Here is an 18,928-nt window from a genome sequence, read left to right on the forward strand (position 1 = left end):
CATGTGGGCAACCTGTCCTTCAGAGTCTGGGAGAAGATGAAGGAGAAGGTCCACTTCAGTCCTGTCCTCCTGGACCCAAACACTGCAAGCAGACGGCTTTATCTGTCTGATGATCTGACCAGTGTGAGACGAGGAGAAACTTTTCAGCAGCTTCCTGACAATCCAGAGAGAAACATGAAATATGCTTCTGTTTTTGGTTCTGAGGGTTTCAGATCAGGGAAACACAGCTGGGAGGTGGAGGTGGGAGATCATCCTATCTGGAACATTGGTGTGGCTAAAGAGTCTGTTAACAGGAAGGGAGAGTGTTCTGCTTCACCAAAAGATGGATTCTGGTGTTTATCACATTATAATGGAAAATACATAAACTGTGATGGTCAGACTGTCACTGTGACCAAGAGTCTCCAGAAGATCAGAGTCCAGCTGGACTATGACAGGGGGGAGGTGTCCTTCTACAACCCTGAAGACATGACTCACATCTACACTCACAAAGACACTTTCACTGAGAAACTTTTACCATATTTCAATGTTGGAGAATCTGAAGATGCAAAAACCTCTAAACTTCAAATCTGTCCGACTGATTGAGATGATTTGACTCTTTTGTTATAAAAAAATAACTGAGATCTTTTTCTTTCATCTCAATGATCATCTCACGAGGTTTTATCAGCTTCTTTACTTTTTTAAGTTTTCTTTTTCTCAAGTCAGAAATATTTTACTTCATGTTGGTAAATCCAGATTTCTGTTCTTCATTGTGAACAACTCTGTCCTCATCATTACAATTCCACCACTGTGTTTCACAGATAGAAATTCAAATATTAACAGGTCAGAACAACTTTCTTGGTAAAAATCTTTTAAGGTGTATTCTTTGTTTAAGTACAATTACCACTTTTTGTAAATAAATTAAATAAATACTGATCAAAACAATGTAATCTACAACTGTCGTTGCTGAGTCTGTTTTAATTTGTACTCTTTATTCAGCAGCTTTTCTCTTTAGGCCTGTTTGTGTCTCAAATATGTCACTCACACACTTTTCCTTTTACAGCTGAGCTTTCACTCCTTTAACTTAGTGAAGTTCAAATGTCTTGTAATTTTCTCTTATAATCTAAAATCCTCTGTCATTCTTCAGCTTTTGTTGTTCTTGTGTTCAACCTGCTGTGTTTGTTTGAACATCATCCTCTTAATGCAAACACTTCACTGTTTGAGAAAATCATCACTTAAATTGTGTAAGAAACTATGAAATGTATTCAGTGAGTGCAGCAATATTACTGGTGTTCAGTTTATTAAAGAAATCAGATTAAAGATGAAAAATATGTTTACTGACGTTTTAGATTTATTTAATAAATACAATAAACACAATCAGGAAATTCTTCTTTTAATTTGAAAAGATAGAGGAGCTTTTGCTGCTGTCCATGCTGTTGCTGAGATCTTGTAAATTTTTGAAAACCAAAATTACAAACATTTGTTCCATAAATTCTCTGATTTTTTTGGTCTTCTGGCTAAAAATGAAGCCACAGTGACCCAGAAAATGTGACTTTGATGTTTTGTAAATAAAATCTAATTAAAGGCTGATTGAATCTGTTTCCTTTGATCTTTAGTGTCTCAAATTATTTTAACATCTGAGTTTAATTCCAGATTTCACTGCAACATCTCTAAAATATCCCGGCTTTGGCTGCCCCACAGAAGGTTCTTCCTGGGGTTGTTAGCGTCTGTTTCCACAGAGAGATCCACAGTGTTCAGCTGGTAGCAGAAGAGAGTAAAAGAAGCTCCATACATCCCTTCTACTTTGCTTATCAGTTTCCTGCTGATAAGTCCCTGGTTTCATTTCAATTTGATTTAAAAAATGTCCTTAAGGCTTTTTTTTTAATCATTTTAATAGTAAAAAACATTGTGCTTTCTTTTTTTATGAATAGGATTTCATTTAAAGCAAAATGTCATATTTACAAAAGCAAAATTTGTTACAAAGAAGTCTGAACTTCACTCACTTAAGACATAAATATCTCAATAATTTAAAACAGAAAAACAGAAAAGTTAAAAAACATAAAAGCTCAATAAAATAAAATATTTGTAAATGTTTAGGTCTATAGTTACATAATCAACTCTCACTATTTTCTTTAAAGACCTTTTTTTATTTCTCTTTTTAAGTCCTTAACTATAGTTTGTCTTAACTATATGTTTGATTTGTTTTTCAAACTTCTGGTAAAATAAAGGTAAAAATCCTAAACTAAAGCCGCTCAAGAGTCCAAAGAGACGATTCTTCTTTAGGAACTGAACCTCTGAGGATGGAAGTTTGTTCTTTTTTATTGAACACATCACAACACTAACATACAACCTCTCTTCTAGAGGACAGTAATACAACATAACCTGACCAACAACAGAATCGTTTTCCAGGTTTGCATGTTTTTTAATGAGTTCTAATATATTCTAAATTCATTTATTAAACATGTGAAGGAGGGTTTGCTGCTTCTCTATTTACTGCTTTAATGTGATATTTGCTGACTAATAAAATAATCTTCTTGGCTGCTTTGTCCCTTTCGGGGTCGCGGGGGTGTCGGAGCCTAACCCGGCTACTGATGGGCGAAGGCGGGGTTCACCCTGGACAGGTCGCCAGTCTGTCGCAAGGCCTCAGTCACACTTTCACACCTAATAAAATAATATTAATAATATTTGAGAATGAATCATCTAACTTATCCATCAATTTTTTTAAACTACTAGATCCTTTTTGAGGATATCCAGATCTGCTCCAGTGACTGTTGGTCAAAGGTGAAGAACATCCTGGTCAGACTGTCAGTCTATGAGTCATACGAAGGGCTACCACTTTGAAATAAATGTTGCTTAGTTTGCCTTTAGTTATTAATATTAATAATAAATAATGATACTCCTCTATGTAAAGACTCTGTTTTCTCACCATAACTATCAAGAATGATAACAAGCTAGAAAACAGATATTAATATTCAGCACTTTATTATTCTGAATAATTGTTACATTTTCAGATGATCACTTAGATCACTACATTTCATGGGAAAATGTTCAGTTTTCACTATGTTGTACCATGTTTATCAACTATGTAATGTTAAAGAAAAATCAACTTTCACATTTTTAAACAAATCTTCTCACATTTTGAACTAATGACAAAATCTGCAGCATTTTTAACAAAATTATTGATCTTTGAACTGGAGTAGGTCAGAGATCACCTAAACTTATCTAACGTTAATGTATCATGAACATATTTTAAGATTGTTTCATTTTAATTTTATGTAAATGGAAGTGTAATTTAGAAAAAATAGCAACAGAATAAAATTGAATTTGTGTTTGAAAAAGTGTTTCTGGTGCCACAATAAATGAATTTATCCTTGTGATAATAATAAAGTTCAATTCAAGTGAGTTGTGCTATTTTTAGAAGAGACTTGAGGGCAACTTGTGTGGTCCTTTAAAATTTAGGCTGGGCCTAATATTTATGTAAAAATTATTTTCTTTGTTTGATGTACTTTGATTTACTTCTTTTGATTTAGCGATAGGGGCAGATAATGTAAGTTTTCTTCTTTCTTTTCATTTATTAACTGTTATCATTTCATTTTGTATTATTTTGATGCCATGTATTGTTATTAAACAAAAAAAAATCACATTTCAAACCAAAGTCTTTTCCTTCTGTTTGTAGTTGGATTTCTTAATATGGAATCGCATAGAGTTTTGATTTGGCAATAAACCTTTGCACTATTTCATTATAAATGTGTCGATCATATAGATCTACAGTATTATTATGACCTTTATAATAACTTTTAACCAATTTTTCTTTTGATATGAGTTTTGTTTAACACGGCAATATAAAAATAACAATTTAGATATTTTTAAATACTATGATGAGTTGTGTACATTGCATGGCAGAGATGTAAACTTTGTACTGCCTTCAGTTTGTTATTCTACTTATATTGTGGTGGAAATTTGTATCTGCTGATGGAATAATAACTTTTCATTCATTCTGTCTTAATCTGAGTTGGTTTATTCTTCTGCAGAAGGATATTTGGAGACACACAAGCAGAACATCAGAGACCCACTGTCAGGGTGGGAAACATCTGTATAAGTGCACGAGACAAGGCTAGATTCACAGATTTAGACTTGTCCTTTGTTTGTTTGGGTCATGGTTTCGTTCCCATTTCATGAAAATTCTCAACCAGCTGCAGCTCCCGAAGAGGTCTTTGTATTTTGTCTAACAGCGTGTTTAGCAAAGGTAAGGCACAGTTTAATGTAGATCTACACAGTTTATTTTGAGGTGACGGAAAATTCCATCGCAATTTTCAGAGTAAAGATATTTGATGCCATCTGGCGGTCAAACTTAGAATTGCACCTGACATAAGATTTAGCCCTTCATCTATAAACTAACTATCAGAACGGCAGCATTTTTTAGACATAAATTGGGTATTTTTCAAATTAATAGTATTTTTAGACTATCATTTTAAAAGTATTTAGAGTCGTTATTTCCAACACAATTTTACTTTAAATAAGTGTAATGTAATGTAAATCCAATATTTTACACAAATAAAAAAGGTCTCTTTATGGTAACTGGTAATTCGAATAGATATAAAATGTGATTACAGGATGTAATCTGCAGGCTTCTTCATAATTTTAGTGTTAAGCAGCTTTAACATGCAAATACAAATCAAGGAGATTGAAAATAAACGAGATGGTTTACTTTAGTAAATCACCTGTGGAACTAGCCCTCTAGTGGAGAAAAACTGCACTGCAGCTTCTTTAGGAAAAAGGAAATGAAACCGAAGGAAACCGAAACTATTCTGGCTTTGCTGAACTGAACTCAGACGCCATTAAAAGTGTCTAAGTCTCTGTTGAAAAAACAACGATTTGTGGAATATTTTCATCCTGAACGTAAAGACAGAAGCTGGTGAGTCCTGAGACGGAAATGGCTGAGAGAGCTGCTCTTCTGGAATACCTGAACTGTCACATTTGTTCAGAGACTTTTAATGATCCTGTAACTCTGAGCTGCAACCACAACTTCTGTGGGAGCTGTCTGCAGAAGTTCTGGGAACAAACTCAGAACACAAACTGTCCCATCTGTAAAAGAAAATCACTTGAAGAGTTTCCTGCTGTGAACTTTGGTCTGAAGGAACTTGCTGACTCGTTTGCTGGAAGACAGAAATCTGAATCATCAGAGACAGAAACAGGAGAACAGAAGATCATGGAGGTCTGCAGGAAACATTCAGGAGAAACCAAACTGTTCTGTACAGACGAGCGGAAAGTATTTTGTGCTGTTTGTGAGTTTTCTCTGCACCAGAGTCACAAAGTGGTTCCTGTAGAAGAAGCAGTCAGAGAGCTGAAGGAGGAGCTGAAATCTGACTTAAAGTCTCTGCAGGACAAGAAGATGAAATACAAAGAAGTGGAGGAAACATACAATCAGATGATTCAACACTCCAAGAAGCAGCTGCTGTCCACAGAGACACAGATCAGAGCAGAGTTCAACAAGCTCCACCAGTTCCTGAAGGAGGAAGAGGAGTCCAGACTGGCAGCTCTGAGGGAGGAAGAGGAGCAGAAGAGGATGACTGTGAGCAGAGAGATGAAGAGGATCCAGGAGCAGATGTCCTCTCTGTCAGAAAGTATCAGTGCTGTTGAAGCAGAGCTGCAGAAAGACAAGGAGGCGTTCCTCAGCAGTTCTAAAGACACCCAGAGCAGAGCCAGAGCCCAGAGCTCGCTGTCAGACCCACAGCTGCTCTCAGGAGCTCTGATAGATGTGGCCAAACATGTGGGCAACCTGTCCTTCAGAGTCTGGGAGAAGATGAAGGAGAAGGTCCACTTCAGTCCCGTCCTCCTGGACCCAAACACTGCAAATGGATGGCTTCATCTGTCTGATGATCTGACCAGTGTGAGACATGGAGAAACTTCCCAGCAGCTTCCTGATAATCCAGAGAGAAACATGAAATATTCTGATGTTTTTGGTTCTGAGGGTTTCAGATCAGGGAAACACAGCTGGGAGGTGGAGGTGGGAGATCTTCCTGACTGGACCATTGGTGTGGCTAAAGAGTCTGTTAACAGGAAGGGAGAATGTTCTGCTTCACCAGAAGATGGATTCGGGTGTTTATCACATGATAATGGAAAATACACAAACTGTGATGGTCAGACTGTCACTGTGACCAAGAGTCTCCAGAAGATCAGAGTCCAGCTGGACTATGACAGGGGGGAGGTGTCCTTCTACAACCCTGAAGACATGACTCACATCTACACTCACAAAGACACTTTCACTGAGAAACTTTTACCATATTTCAATGTTGGAGAATCTGGAGATGCAAAAACCTCTAAACTCCAAATCTGTCCGACTGATTGAGATGATTTGACTCTTTTGTCATAAAAGAAACAACTGAGATCTTTTTCTTTCATCTCAAGGAGTAGTACGCGAGGCTTTAACAGCTTCTTTACATTTTTAAGTTTTCTTTTTCTCAAGTCAGAAACATTTTGCTTCATGTTGGTAAATCCAGATTTCTGTTCTTCATTGTGAACAACTCAGTCCTCATCATTACAATTCCACCACTGTGTTTCACAGATAGAAATTCAAATATTAACAGGCCAGAACAACTTTCTTGGTTAAAATCTTTTAATCTGTATTCTTTGTTTAAGTACAGTTTCCACTTTTTGTAAATAAATTAAATAAATACTGATCAAAACAATGTAATCTACAACTGTCGTTTCTGAGTCTGTTTTAATTTGTACTCTTTATTCAGCAGCTTTTCTCTTTAGGCCTGTTTGTGTCTCAAATATGTCACTCACACACTTTTCCTTTTACAGCTGAGCTTTCACTCCTTTAACTTAGTGAAGTTCAAATGTCTTGTAATTTTCTCTTATAATCTAAAATCCTCTGCCATCCTTCAGCTTTTGTTGTTCTTGTGTTCAACCTGCTGTGTTTGTTTGAACATCATCCTCTTAATGGAAACACTTCACTGTTTGAGGAAATCATCACTTAAATTGTGTAAGAAAATATGAAATGTATTCAGTTAAATATCCTGGCTTTGGCTGCCCCACAGAAGGTTCTTCCTGGGGTTGTTAGCGTCTGTTTCCACAGAGAGATCCACAGTGTTCAGCTGGTAGCAGAAGAGAGAAAAGAAGTGACCGTCTGTGATCACATGTGATCCATTCTCCTGTATCAAGTCAATGATTCAGTCTTATTTTTTTAACGTACCAGTTATGCAAATGTAAAGTTTTTTTGTGTAAAATGTAAGAGTTGTTCCACAAGACACAATTGTGAGGAGAAAAGTTGTGTTTAAATAAAAGATTCCAGCAGAACGAAACAGATAAAAAATGAGTTAATTTGGCAGGAATTTTCCAAACAGAGAACAGACATTTCTGTCAGAAATTTAGACCTTTTTACCAAAAAAGATGATTTAGGAAAATGTTCCTGTTTGGATTCTTACGAAAACTTACATCTAAATACATTTTTAGAATTTGATTACAGACCGTAAAAATCAAAACCTCTAGTCCTCCATCAGAGTTTGAGAGAACAGTTTTTTTATTTCTTAGAAAAATTAATACAATTTTTATTCAAGTTCGGTTTTGGTGAAATCTAGTGATAGAAAAAAAAAAACAACCTAAGAAGCTCCATACATCCCTTGTACTTTGCTTATCAGTTTCCTGCTGATAAGTCCCTGGTTTCATTTCAGTTTGATTCAAAAAATGTCCTTTAAGGCTTTTTTAATCATTTTAATAGTAAAAAACATCGTGCTTTCTTTTTTATGAATAAGATTTCATTTAAAGCAAAATGTCATATTTACAAAAGCAAAATTTGTTACAAAGAAGTCTGAACTTCACTCACTTAAGAAATAAATATCTCAATAATTTAAAACAGAAAAGTTAAAAAACAGAAAAGCTCAAATAACATATTTGTAAATGTTTAGGTCTATAGTCACATAATCAACTCTCACTATTTTCTTTAAAGACCATTTTTTATGTCTCTTTTCAAGTCCTTAACCTTAATTTGTCTTAAATATATGTTTGATTTGTCATTTATTTATGTAAACTGATGTATTTTTCCAAATGTTAAATAAAAAAGGAGAAAAAATTCACAATAGAACACATCTGTGCACTAAAAATGTTTGATAAAAATATGAAACATGTTGTAAAAAAACAAATACAAAACATTAGACAATAGAAGACTCCTTATAAAATAACTGCTAATAAAAGGGTTTTGAGGACAAAACACTATTTTTTTCAAACTTCTGGTAAAATAAAGGTAAAAATCCTAAACTAAAGCCGTTCAAGAGTCCAAAGAGACGATTCTCCATTAGGAACTGAACCTCTGAGGATGGAAGTTTGTTCTTTTTTATTGAACACATCACAACACTAACATACAACCTCTCTTCTAGAGGACAGTAATACAACATAACCTGACCAACAACAGAATCGTTTTCCAGGTTTGCATGTTTTTTAATGAGTTCTAATATATTTTTAATTCATTTATTAAACACGTGAAGGAGGGTTTGCTGCTTCTCTATTTACTGCTTTAATGTGATATTTGCTGACTAATAAAACGATCTCCTTGGCTGCTTTGTCCCTTTCGGGGTCGCGGGGGTGTCGGAGCCTAACCAGGCTACTGATGGGCAAAGGCGGGGTTCACCCTGGACAGGTCGCCAGTCTGTCGCAGGGCCTCAATCACACTTTCACACCTAATAAAATAATATTAATAATATTTGAGAATGAATCATCTAAATTATCCATCAATTTTCTTGAACTACTAGATCCTTTTTGAGGATATCCAGATCTGTTCCAGTGACTGTAGGTCAAAGGTGAAGAACATCCTGGTCAGACTGTCAGTCTATGAGTCATACGAAGGGCTACCATTTTGAAATAAATGTTGCTTAGTTTGCCTTTAATTATACATTATTGATAATGAATAATGATAATCCTCTATGTAAAGACTCTGTTTTCTCACCATAACTATCAAGAATGATAACAAGCTAGAAAACAGATATTAATATTCATCACTTTATTATTCTGAATAATTGTTACATTTTCAGATGATCACTTACATCACTACATTTCATGGGAAAATGTTCCATTTTCACTATGTTGTACCATGTTTATCAACTATGTAATGTTAAAGAAAAATCAACTTTCACATTTTTAAACAAATCTTCTCACATTTTGAACTAATGACAAAATCTGCAGCACTTAAAAATAAAAATAATAATCTTTGAATTGAAGTAGGTCAGAGATCACCTAAATGTATCTAAAGTTCATGTTTCATGAACATATTTTAAGATGGTTTCATTTTTAAATCTATGTAAATGCAAGTGTGATTAAAAAAAAATCAGCAACAGAACAAAATTCAATTTGTGTTTAAAAAAGTGTTTCTGGATTCCCACATGAGGGAGAGATCCTATCCCAGGACGGACAGGCGAAACCAGAACTGTTAAATTAAGATTAGCTTCTACAACTACGTATCTAGAGAGTTCATTCAGATGGAGCTGAAGGACGAGTGATGATTAAGTCCATAGTCAAGACGGAGCGGAAATGCAGTCCATGACCAGGAGCAGGAGGACAGACGACCCAGCCGGAATCACTCTCACTCAGAGATGCAGGATGGTGTCGGGGGCGTGGTCCACGGCCAAGAGTGGGAGCGTGGGCGATCCACCGGGGATCTGAAATCTCTCCCGCTCCCCAGAGGAGAGTGGGAAAGAAGAACAACATGTGAATGGAACTGCACCAACAAAAGCATGGAGAACTAAATACAATAAATAATAAAGAATAGAAGAGAGGAGAAGTAGATGAGAATAGAGAACAGAACCCCAGAGCTGATCTGAATAATAATGATAGAAAATCTAAATTTATATTTAAACGCATCAATATTAATTTATTAATCTAGCCTCACAAGGACCACAGGAGAGGGAATATTCTCTGATTACTAGCTAGCCTGGCAGAACGCCTGTCCAAAGAGGAATGTTTTAAGGCTAGTTTTGAAGGTAGAAACTGTACCTGCCTCTCTGACATGAGCTGGGAGCTTATTCCATAGAACAGGGGCTTGATAGCTGAAGGTTCTACCTCCAACTGGACTTTTAGAAATTCTAGGAACTACAAGCAGTCCAGCATTTTGTGAACGAAGTGTTCTGACTGGTTGGTAAGGAACTATGAGATCTCTAATATAGGATGGGGCCACACCATTCAGAGCCTTATAGGTTAACAGAAGGATTTTGAACTTGAACATAAGATTTAGCCCTTCATCTATAAACTATCAGAACGGCAGCATTTTTTTAGACATAAATTGAGTCTTTTTAAAATTAATAGTATTTTTAGACTATCATTTTAAAAGTATTTAGAGTCGTTATTTCCTAAAGAATTTGACTTTAAATAAGTGTAATGTATTATGTAAATCGAATATTTTACACAAATAAAAAAGGTCTCTTAATTGTAACTGATAATTCAAATAGATATAAAATTTATTTACAGGATGTAATCTGCAGACTGCTTCGTGATTTTAGTGTTAAGCAGCTTTAACATGCAAATATAATTCAAGGAGATTGAACTTAAACGAGATTGTTTACCTTAAATCACCTGTGGAACTAGCCCTCTAGTGGAGAAAAACTGCACTGCAGCTTCTCTAGGAAAAAGGAAATGAAACGGAAGGAAACCGAAACTATTCTGACTTTGCTGAACTGAACTCAGACGCCATTAAAAGTGTCTAAGTCTCTGTTGAAAAAACAACGATTTGTGGAATATTTTCATCCTGAACGTAAAGACAGAAGCTGGTGAGTCCTGAGACGGAAATGGCAGAGAGAGCTGCTCTTTTTGAATCCTACCTAAACTGTCACGTTTGTTCAGAGACTTTCAATGATCCTGTAACTCTGAGCTGCAGCCACAACTTCTGTTGGAGCTGTCTGCAGAAGTTCTGGGAACAAACTCAGAACAAAAACTGTCCCATCTGTAAAAGAAAATCATCTAAAGATTGTCCTGCTGTGAACTTCAGTCTGAAGGAACTTGCTGACTCGTTTGCTGGAAGACAGAAATCTGAATCATCAGAGACAAAAACAGGAGAGCAGAAGATCATGGAGGTCTGCAGGAAACATTCAGGAGAAACCAATCTGTTCTGTACAGACGAGCGGAAAGTATTTTGTGCTGTTTGTGAGTTTTCTCAGCACCAGAGTCATAAAGTGGTTCCTCTAGAAGAAGCAGTCAGAGAGCTGAAGGAGGAGCTGAAATCTGACTTAAAGTCTCTGCAGGACAAGAAGATGAAATACAAAGAAGTGGAGGAAACATACAATCAGATGATTCAACACTCCAAGAAGCAGCTGCTGTCCACAGAGACACAGATCAGAGCAGAGTTCAACAAGCTCCACCAGTTCCTGAAGGAGGAAGAGGAGTCCAGACTGGCAGCTCTGAGGGAGGAAGAGGAGCAGAAGAGGAAGACTGTGAGCAGAGAGATGAAGAAGATCCAGGAGCAGATGTCCTCTCTGTCAGAAAGTATCAGTGCTGTTGAAGCAGAGCTGCAGAAAGACAAGGAGGCGTTCCTCAGCAGTTCTAAAGACACTCAGAGCAGAGCCAGAGCCCAGAGCTCGCTGTCAGACCCACAGCTGCTCTCAGGAGCTCTGATAGATGTGGCCAAACATGTGGGCAACCTGTCCTTCAGAGTCTGGGAGAAGATGAAGGAGAAGGTCCACTTCAGTCCCGTCCTCCTGGACCCAAACACTGCAAGCAGATGTCTTTATCTGTCTGACGATCTGACCAGTGTGAGACATGGAGAAACTTCTCAGCAGCTTCCTGACAATCCAGAGAGAAACATGAAATATGCTTCTGTTTTTGGTTCTGATGGTTTCAGATCAGGGAAACACAGCTGGGAGGTGGAGGTGGGAGATCATCCTGACTGGAACATTGGTGTGGCTAAAGAGTCTGTTAACAGGAAGGGAGAGTTACTTGCTACACCAGAATATGGAATCTGGTGTTTATTACATCGTAATGGAAAATACACAAACTCTGATGGTCAGACTGTCACTGTGACCAAGAGTCTCCAGAAGATCAGAGTCCAGCTGGACTATGACAGGGGGGAGGTGTCCTTCTACAACCCTGAAGACATGACTCACATCTACACTCACAAAGACACTTTCACTGAGAAACTTTTACCATATTTCAGTGTTGGAAAATCTGGAGATGCAAAAACCTCTAAACTCCAAATCTGTCCGACTGATTGAGATGATTTGAAACTTTTTTTCTATATAAAAAAAAAAAAAATTACTGAGATCTTTTTCTTTCATCACAATGATCATCTCATGAGGTTTTAGCAGCTTCTTCACATTTTTATGTTGTTTGTGTCTCAGATGTGTCGCTCACACACTTTTCCTTTTACAGCTGAGCTTTAACACCTTTAACTTAGTGAAGTTCAAAATGTATTGTAATATTCTCTTATAATCTAAAATCATATGCCATTCTTCAGCTTGTGTTGTTCCAGTGTTCAACCTGTGCTTGTGTGAACATCATCCTCTTGTGTGCAAATACTTCACTTTAAGAAAATCATTACTTAAATTATGTAATAAGTTATTGAATGTATTTTATTAGATTTTATTTATTTTTTTAATAAATATATTCAATAACGTGTTACATGTATTTAATAAATACAATAAACACAATCAGCAAATTATTCTTTTAATTTGAAAATCCTCTCCATTGGATGTAGTACATCTTTCTGCCACCAGAGGGCAGAAGACAGCAATCCTTCAGTTGTGGCTGTAACACTTTAGTTATAGATCTTTTTCAATTCAAAAACAAACATAATCGTTATACTTTTTACAGCACTGGATAAACTTAATAGGTAGGACGGTGGTTTATTTTTTTTTCTATTAATGTGTTGACTGATACCTGTAGGTAGTGGCTTTGGCTGTACAGTTTTTCTCTTTGCTATAGGTGATTTCTTGAAACAGAAATTAATTTTCAGATTTAAATTCAAATTAATTTTATTTATAATGCACCTTTCATGTAAAGAAACAACTCAAGGGGCTGTACATAAAGCAAATAAAAATAGAAAGAAAACTATTCCCTACAGAATAAAATAATAAGATAAGCCCCACATAATAATAAACATATAAAATAAACATAAATAAACAGATAACATAGAAAATATTATAAGAAAACCTAAAGCAGGAAGGATTTTCAAATCTGTCTGGAAATTTCTCCAAACCTCTTGACGTTTGTTCACAACAGATTCAACGTTTTTCACACAATTATTTGAATTTAAATGTTTTAGTGTTTGACTGCAAACATTTAACTACAAAAGTCACCAGTTTGAGCAATTACTTAAATGAATGAGTCACTTCTCTGAGATGTCATTTCTCATGTCAGCGTTGTCTTCATGTTTTAGTCGTCCAAAGTAAAATCATTTATTGAATTTTGAAAATGTTTCATGAACATCAAACCATGAATCAGAAAACATTACTATTGAAAACTGGAATGTCCTTCAGCATTAGCTTCAGTTCTGTAACTGCTGTAATTAAATGTAAGGTTAAACAACAGAACGCTGAAGAGACGATGTGTTTTAATGATCCTTGACCTTCGTTTTGGAGCACAAATGAACAGTTTTTGGAGAGAGATGAGCTTTTGCTGCTGTCCATGCTGTTGCTGAGATCTTGTAGAATTTGTGAAAACCAAAATCACAAACATTTGTTCCATAAATTCTCTGATTTTTTGGTCTTCTGGATAAAAATGAAGCCACAGTGACCCACCTTCAGCTTGTGTTGTTCTTGTGTTCAACCTGCTGTGTTTGTTTGAACATCACACTCTTCATGCAAACACTTCACTGTTTGAGGAAATTATCACTTAAATTGTGTAAGAAACTATGACATGTATTCAGTTAAATATCCTGGCTTTGGCTGCCCCACAGAAGGTTCTTCCTGGGGTTGTTGGCGTCTGTTTCCACAGAGAGATCCACAGTGTTCAGCTGGTAGCGAGTAAAAGAAGTTCCATACATGTCTTCTACTTTGTTTATCAGTTTCCTGCTGATAAGTCCCTGGTTTCATTTCAATTTGATTTTAAAAATGTCCTTAAGGCTTTTTTAAAATCATTTTAATATTAAAAAAACATTGTGCTTTCTTTTTTATGAATATGATTTCATTTAAAGCAAAATGTCATATTTACAAAAGCAAAATTTGATACAAAGAAGTCTGAACTTCACTCACTTAAGAAATAAATATCTCAATAATTTAAAACAGAAAAACAGAAAAGTTAAAAAACAGAAAAGCTCAATAAAATAAAATATTTGTAAATGTTTAGGTCTATAGTTATATAATCACTTCTCACTATTTTCTTTAATGACTATTTTTTATTTCTCTTTTCAAGTCCTTAATCATAATTTGTCTTAAATAAATGTTTGATTTGTCATTTATTTATGTGAACTGATGTATTTTTCCAAATGTTAAATAAAAAAGGAGAAAAAATTCACATTAGAACACATCTGTGCACTAAAAATGTTTGATAAAAATATGAAACATGTTGTAAAAAAAAATAAAAAACATTAGACAATAGAAGACTCCACTGCTAATAAAAATGTTTTGAACATAACACATTTTTTTTTTGTCAAACTTCTGGTAAAATAAAGGTAAAAATCCTAAACTAAAGCCGTTCAAGAGTCCAAAGAGACGATTCTTCTTTAGGAACTGAACCACTGAGGATGGAAGTTTGTTCTTTTTTATTGAACACATCACAACACTAACATACAACCTCTCTTCTAGAGGACAGTAATACAACATAACCTGACCAACAACAGAATCGTTTTCCAGGTTTGGATGTTTTTTAATGAGTTCTAATATATTTTAAATTCATTTATTAAACACGTGAAGGAGGGTTTGCTGCTTCTCTATTTACTGCTTTAATGTGATATTTGCTGACTAATAAAATAATCTTCTTGGCTGCTTTGTCCCCTTCCGGGTCGCGGGGGTGCCGGAGCCTAACCTGGCTACTGATGGGTGAAGGCGGGGTTCACCCTGGACAGGTCGCCAGTCTGTCGCAGGGCCTCAATCACACACCCATTCACTCTCACATTCACACCTAATAAACTAATATTAATAATAATTGAGAATGAATCATCTAAATTATCCATCAATTTTCTTGAACTACTAGATCCTTTTTGAGGATATCCAGATCTGTTCCAGTGACTGTTGGTCAAAGGTGAAGAACATCCTGGTCAGACTGTCAGTCTATGAGTCATACGAAGGGCTACTATTTTGAAATAAATGTTGCTTAGTTTGCCTTTAGTTATACATTATTGATAATGAATAATGATATTCCTCTATGTAAAGACTCTGATTTCTCACCATAACTATCAAGAATGACAACAAGCTAGGAAACAGATATTAATATTCATCACTTTATTATTCTCAATAATTGTTACATTTTCAGATGATCACTTACATCACTACATTTCATGGAAAAATGTTCCATTTTCACTATGTTGTACCATGTTCATCAATTATGTAATGTTAAAGAAAAATCAACTTTCACATTTTTAAACAAATCTTCTCACATTTTGAACTAATGACAAAATCTGCAGCATTTTTAACTAAATTAATGATCTTTGAACTGAAGTAGGTCAGAGATCACCTAAACTTATCTAAAGTTCATGTTTCATGAACATATTTTAAGATGGTTTCATTTTTAAATCTATGTAAATGCAAGTGTAATAAAAAAATAACAACAGAATAAAGTAAAATTTGTGTTTGAAAAGGTGTTTCTGGTGCCACAATAAATGGATTTATCCTTGTGATATTAATAAAGTTCAATTCAAGTGAGTTGAAAAAAAAAATTCCATCACAATTTTCAGAGCAAAGATGTTTGCTGCCACCTGGCGGTCAGATTTAGAACTGCACCTGACATAATATTTAACCCTTCATCTATAAAATATCAGAACGACAGCATTTTTTAGACATAAATTGAGTCTTTTTTAAATTAATACTATTTTTAGACTATCATTTTAAAAGTATTTAGAGTCGTTATTTCCAAAACAATTTTAATTTAATTAAGTGTAATGTATAATGTAAATCCAATATTTTACACAAATAAATAAAGGACTCTTTGTTGTAACTGATTATTCGAATAGATATAAAATTTATTTACAGGATGTAATCTGCAGGCTACTTCGTGATTTTAGTGTTAAGCAGCTTTAACATGCAAATACAATTCAAGGAGATTTAGTTGAAAATAAACGAGATGGTTTACTATAGTAAATCACCTGTGTAACTAGCCCTCTAGTGGAGAGAAACTGCACTGCAGCTTCTCTAAGAAAAGGGAAATGAAACCGAAGGAAACCGAAACTATTCTGGCTTTGGTGAACTGAACTCAGACGCCATTAAAAGTGTCAAAGTCTCTGTTGAAAAAACAACGATTTGTGGAATATTTTCATCCTGAACGTAAAGACAGAAGCTGGTGAGTCCTGAGACTGAAATGGCTGAGAGAGCTGCTCTTCTGGAATACCTAAACTGTCACGTGTGTTCAGAGACTTTCAATGATCCTGTAACTCTGAGCTGCAACCACAACTTCTGTTGGAGCTGTCTGCAGAGGTTCTGGGAACAAACTCAGAACAAAAACTGTCCCATCTGTAAAAGAAAATCATTTGAAGAGTTTCCTGCTGTGAACTTTGGTCTGAAGGAACTTGCTGACTCGTTTGCTGGAAGACAGAAATCTGAATCATCAGAGACAAAAACAGGAGAGCAGAAGATCATGGAGGTCTGCAGGAAACATCCAGGAGAATCCAAACTGTTCTGTAAAGACGAGCAGAGAGCTTTTTGTCCTTTCTGTGAGTTTTTTCAGCACCAGAGTCACAAAGTGGTTCCTGTAGAAGAAGCAGTCAGAGAGCTGAAGGAGGAGCTGAAATCTGACTTAAAGTCTCTGCAGGACAAGAAGATGAAATACAAAGAAGTGGAGGAAACATACAATCAGATGATTCAACACTCCAAGAAGCAGCTGCTGTCCACAGAGACACAGATCAGAGCAGAGTTCAACAAGCTCCACCAGTTCCTGAAGGAGGAAGAGGAGTCCAGACTGGCAGCTCTGAGGGAGGAAGAGGAGCAGAAGAGGAAGACTGTGAGCAGAGAGATGAAGAGGATCCAGGAGCAGATGTCCTCTCTGTCAGAAAGTATCAGTGCTGTTGAAGCAGAGCTGCAGAAAGACAAGGAGGCGTTCCTCAGCAGTTCTAAAGACACTCAGAGCAGAGCCAGGGCCCAGAGCTCGCTGTCAGACCCACAGCTGCTCTCAGGAGCTCTGATAGATGTGGCCAAACATGTGGGCAACCTGTCCTTCAGAGTCTGGGAGAAGATGAAGGAGAAGGTCCACTTCAGCCCCGTCCTCCTGGACCCAAACACTGCATGTGATGTTCTTTATCTGTCTGATGATCTGACCAGTGTGAGAGTAGGAGAAACTTTTCAGCAGCTTCCTGACAATCCAGAGAGAAACATGAAATATTTTGATGTTTTTGGTTCTGAGGGTTTCAGATCAGGGAAACACAGCTGGGAGGTGGAGGTGGGAGAACATCCTTACTGGTTCATTGGTGTGGTTAAAGAGTCTGTTAACAGGAAGGGAGAATGTTCTGCTTCACCAAAAGATGGATTCTGGTGTTTATCACATGATAATGGAAAATACACTAACGGTGGTCAGACTGTCACTGTGACCAAGAGTCTCCAGAAGATCAGAGTCCAGCTGGACTATGACAGGGGGAAGGTGTCCTTCTACAACCCTGAAGACATGACTCACATCTACACTCACAAAGACACTTTCACTGAGAAACTTTTCCCATATTTCAGTGTTGGAAAATCTGGAAATGCAAAAACCTCTAAACTCCAAATCTGTCCGACTGATTGAGATGATTTGACTCTTTTGTCATAACAAAAATAACTGAGATCTTTTTCTTTCATCTCAATGATTAGTACACGAGGTTTTAACAGCTTCTTTACATTTTTAAGTTTTCTTTTTCTCAAGTCAGAAACATTTTGCTTCATGTTGGTAAATCCAGATTTCTGTTCTTCATTGTGAACAACTCTGTCCTCATCATTACAATTCCACTACTGTGTTTCACAGATAGAAATTTAAATATTAACAGGTCAGAACAACTTTCTTGGTAAAAAATCTTTTAAGCGGTATTCATTGTTTAAGTACAGTTTCCACTTTTTGTAAATAAATTAAATAAATACTGATCAAAACAATGTAATCTACAACTGTTGTTTCTGAGTCTGTTTTAATTTGTACTCTTTATTCAGCAGCTTTTCTCTTTAGGCCTGTTTGTGTCTCAAATATGTCACTCACACACTTTTCCTTTTACAGCTGAGCTTTCACTCCTTTAACTTAGTGAAGTTCAAATGTCTTGTAATTTTCTCATATAATCTAAAATCCTCTGCCATCCTTCAGCTTGTGTTGTTCTTGTGTTCAACCTGCTGTGTTTGTTTGAACATCACACTCTTCATGCAAACACTTCACTGTTTGAGGAAATTATCACTTAAATTGTGTAAGAAACTATGACATGTATTCAGTTAAATATCCTGGCTTTGGCTGCCCCACAGAAGGTTCTTCCTGGGGTTGTTGGCGTCTGTTTCCACAGAGAGATCCACAGTGTTCAGCTGGTAGCAGAAGAGAGAAAAGAAGTGACCGTCTGTGATCACATGTGATCCATTCTCTTGTATCAAGTCATTGATTCAGTGTTATTTTTTTTAATGTACCAGTTATGCAAATGTAAAGTTTTGTTTTTGTGTAAAATGTAAGAGTTGTTCCACAAGACACAATTGTGAGGAGAAAAGTTGTGTTTAAATAAAAGATTCCAGCACAACGAAACAGATGAAAATGAGTTAATTTAACAGGAATTTTCCAAACAGAGAACAGACATTTCTGTCAGAATTTTAGATATTTTTACCAAAAAAGATGATTTAGGAAAATGTTCCTGTTTGGATTCTTACGAAAACTTACATCTAAATACATT

At 36.0% G+C, this 18,928-nt stretch overlaps 4 protein-coding genes across 5 annotated transcripts; all 4 read left to right on the top strand.

Moving 5' to 3' along the window:
- Window positions 1-6: 6 nt before the first annotated feature.
- Window positions 7-1,564, top strand: LOC112147962 (nuclear factor 7, ovary-like). Its single transcript, XM_024274689.2, has one exon. The coding sequence runs from the start codon at window positions 37-39 to the stop codon at window positions 580-582; it is 546 nt and encodes a 181-aa protein (XP_024130457.1). The 5' UTR covers window positions 7-36; the 3' UTR covers window positions 583-1,564.
- Window positions 1,565-4,727: 3,163 nt separating this feature from the next.
- LOC112147999 (nuclear factor 7, ovary-like) lies at window positions 4,728-6,866 on the top strand. The gene has a single exon (XM_024274748.2). The coding sequence runs from the start codon at window positions 4,910-4,912 to the stop codon at window positions 6,323-6,325; it is 1,416 nt and encodes a 471-aa protein (XP_024130516.1). The 5' UTR covers window positions 4,728-4,909; the 3' UTR covers window positions 6,326-6,866.
- A 3,697-nt stretch (window positions 6,867-10,563) lies between these two features.
- LOC112147985 (nuclear factor 7, ovary-like) lies at window positions 10,564-13,687 on the top strand. Its single transcript, XM_024274723.2, has one exon. The coding sequence runs from the start codon at window positions 10,752-10,754 to the stop codon at window positions 12,168-12,170; it is 1,419 nt and encodes a 472-aa protein (XP_024130491.1). The 5' UTR covers window positions 10,564-10,751; the 3' UTR covers window positions 12,171-13,687.
- A 2,546-nt stretch (window positions 13,688-16,233) lies between these two features.
- On the top strand, window positions 16,234-18,173 carry LOC112148002 (zinc-binding protein A33-like). Of its 2 annotated transcripts, XM_024274753.2 has the most exons (2): window positions 16,240-16,389; window positions 16,460-18,173. In XM_024274753.2, exon 2 carries the CDS (start codon window positions 16,684-16,686, stop codon window positions 17,818-17,820), a length of 1,137 nt encoding a protein of 378 aa, XP_024130521.1. In that variant the 5' UTR covers window positions 16,240-16,389; window positions 16,460-16,683; the 3' UTR covers window positions 17,821-18,173. The 2 variants fall into 2 exon arrangements, with proteins under 2 accessions (XP_024130520.1, XP_024130521.1); XM_024274752.2 differs by having other exon boundaries at window positions 16,234-18,173.
- Window positions 18,174-18,928: the final 755 nt, after the last annotated feature.

Source organism: Oryzias melastigma, linkage group LG9 (assembly GCF_002922805.2).
Source record: "Oryzias melastigma strain HK-1 linkage group LG9, ASM292280v2, whole genome shotgun sequence".
Lineage (NCBI taxonomy): Eukaryota > Metazoa > Chordata > Actinopteri > Beloniformes > Adrianichthyidae > Oryzias > Oryzias melastigma.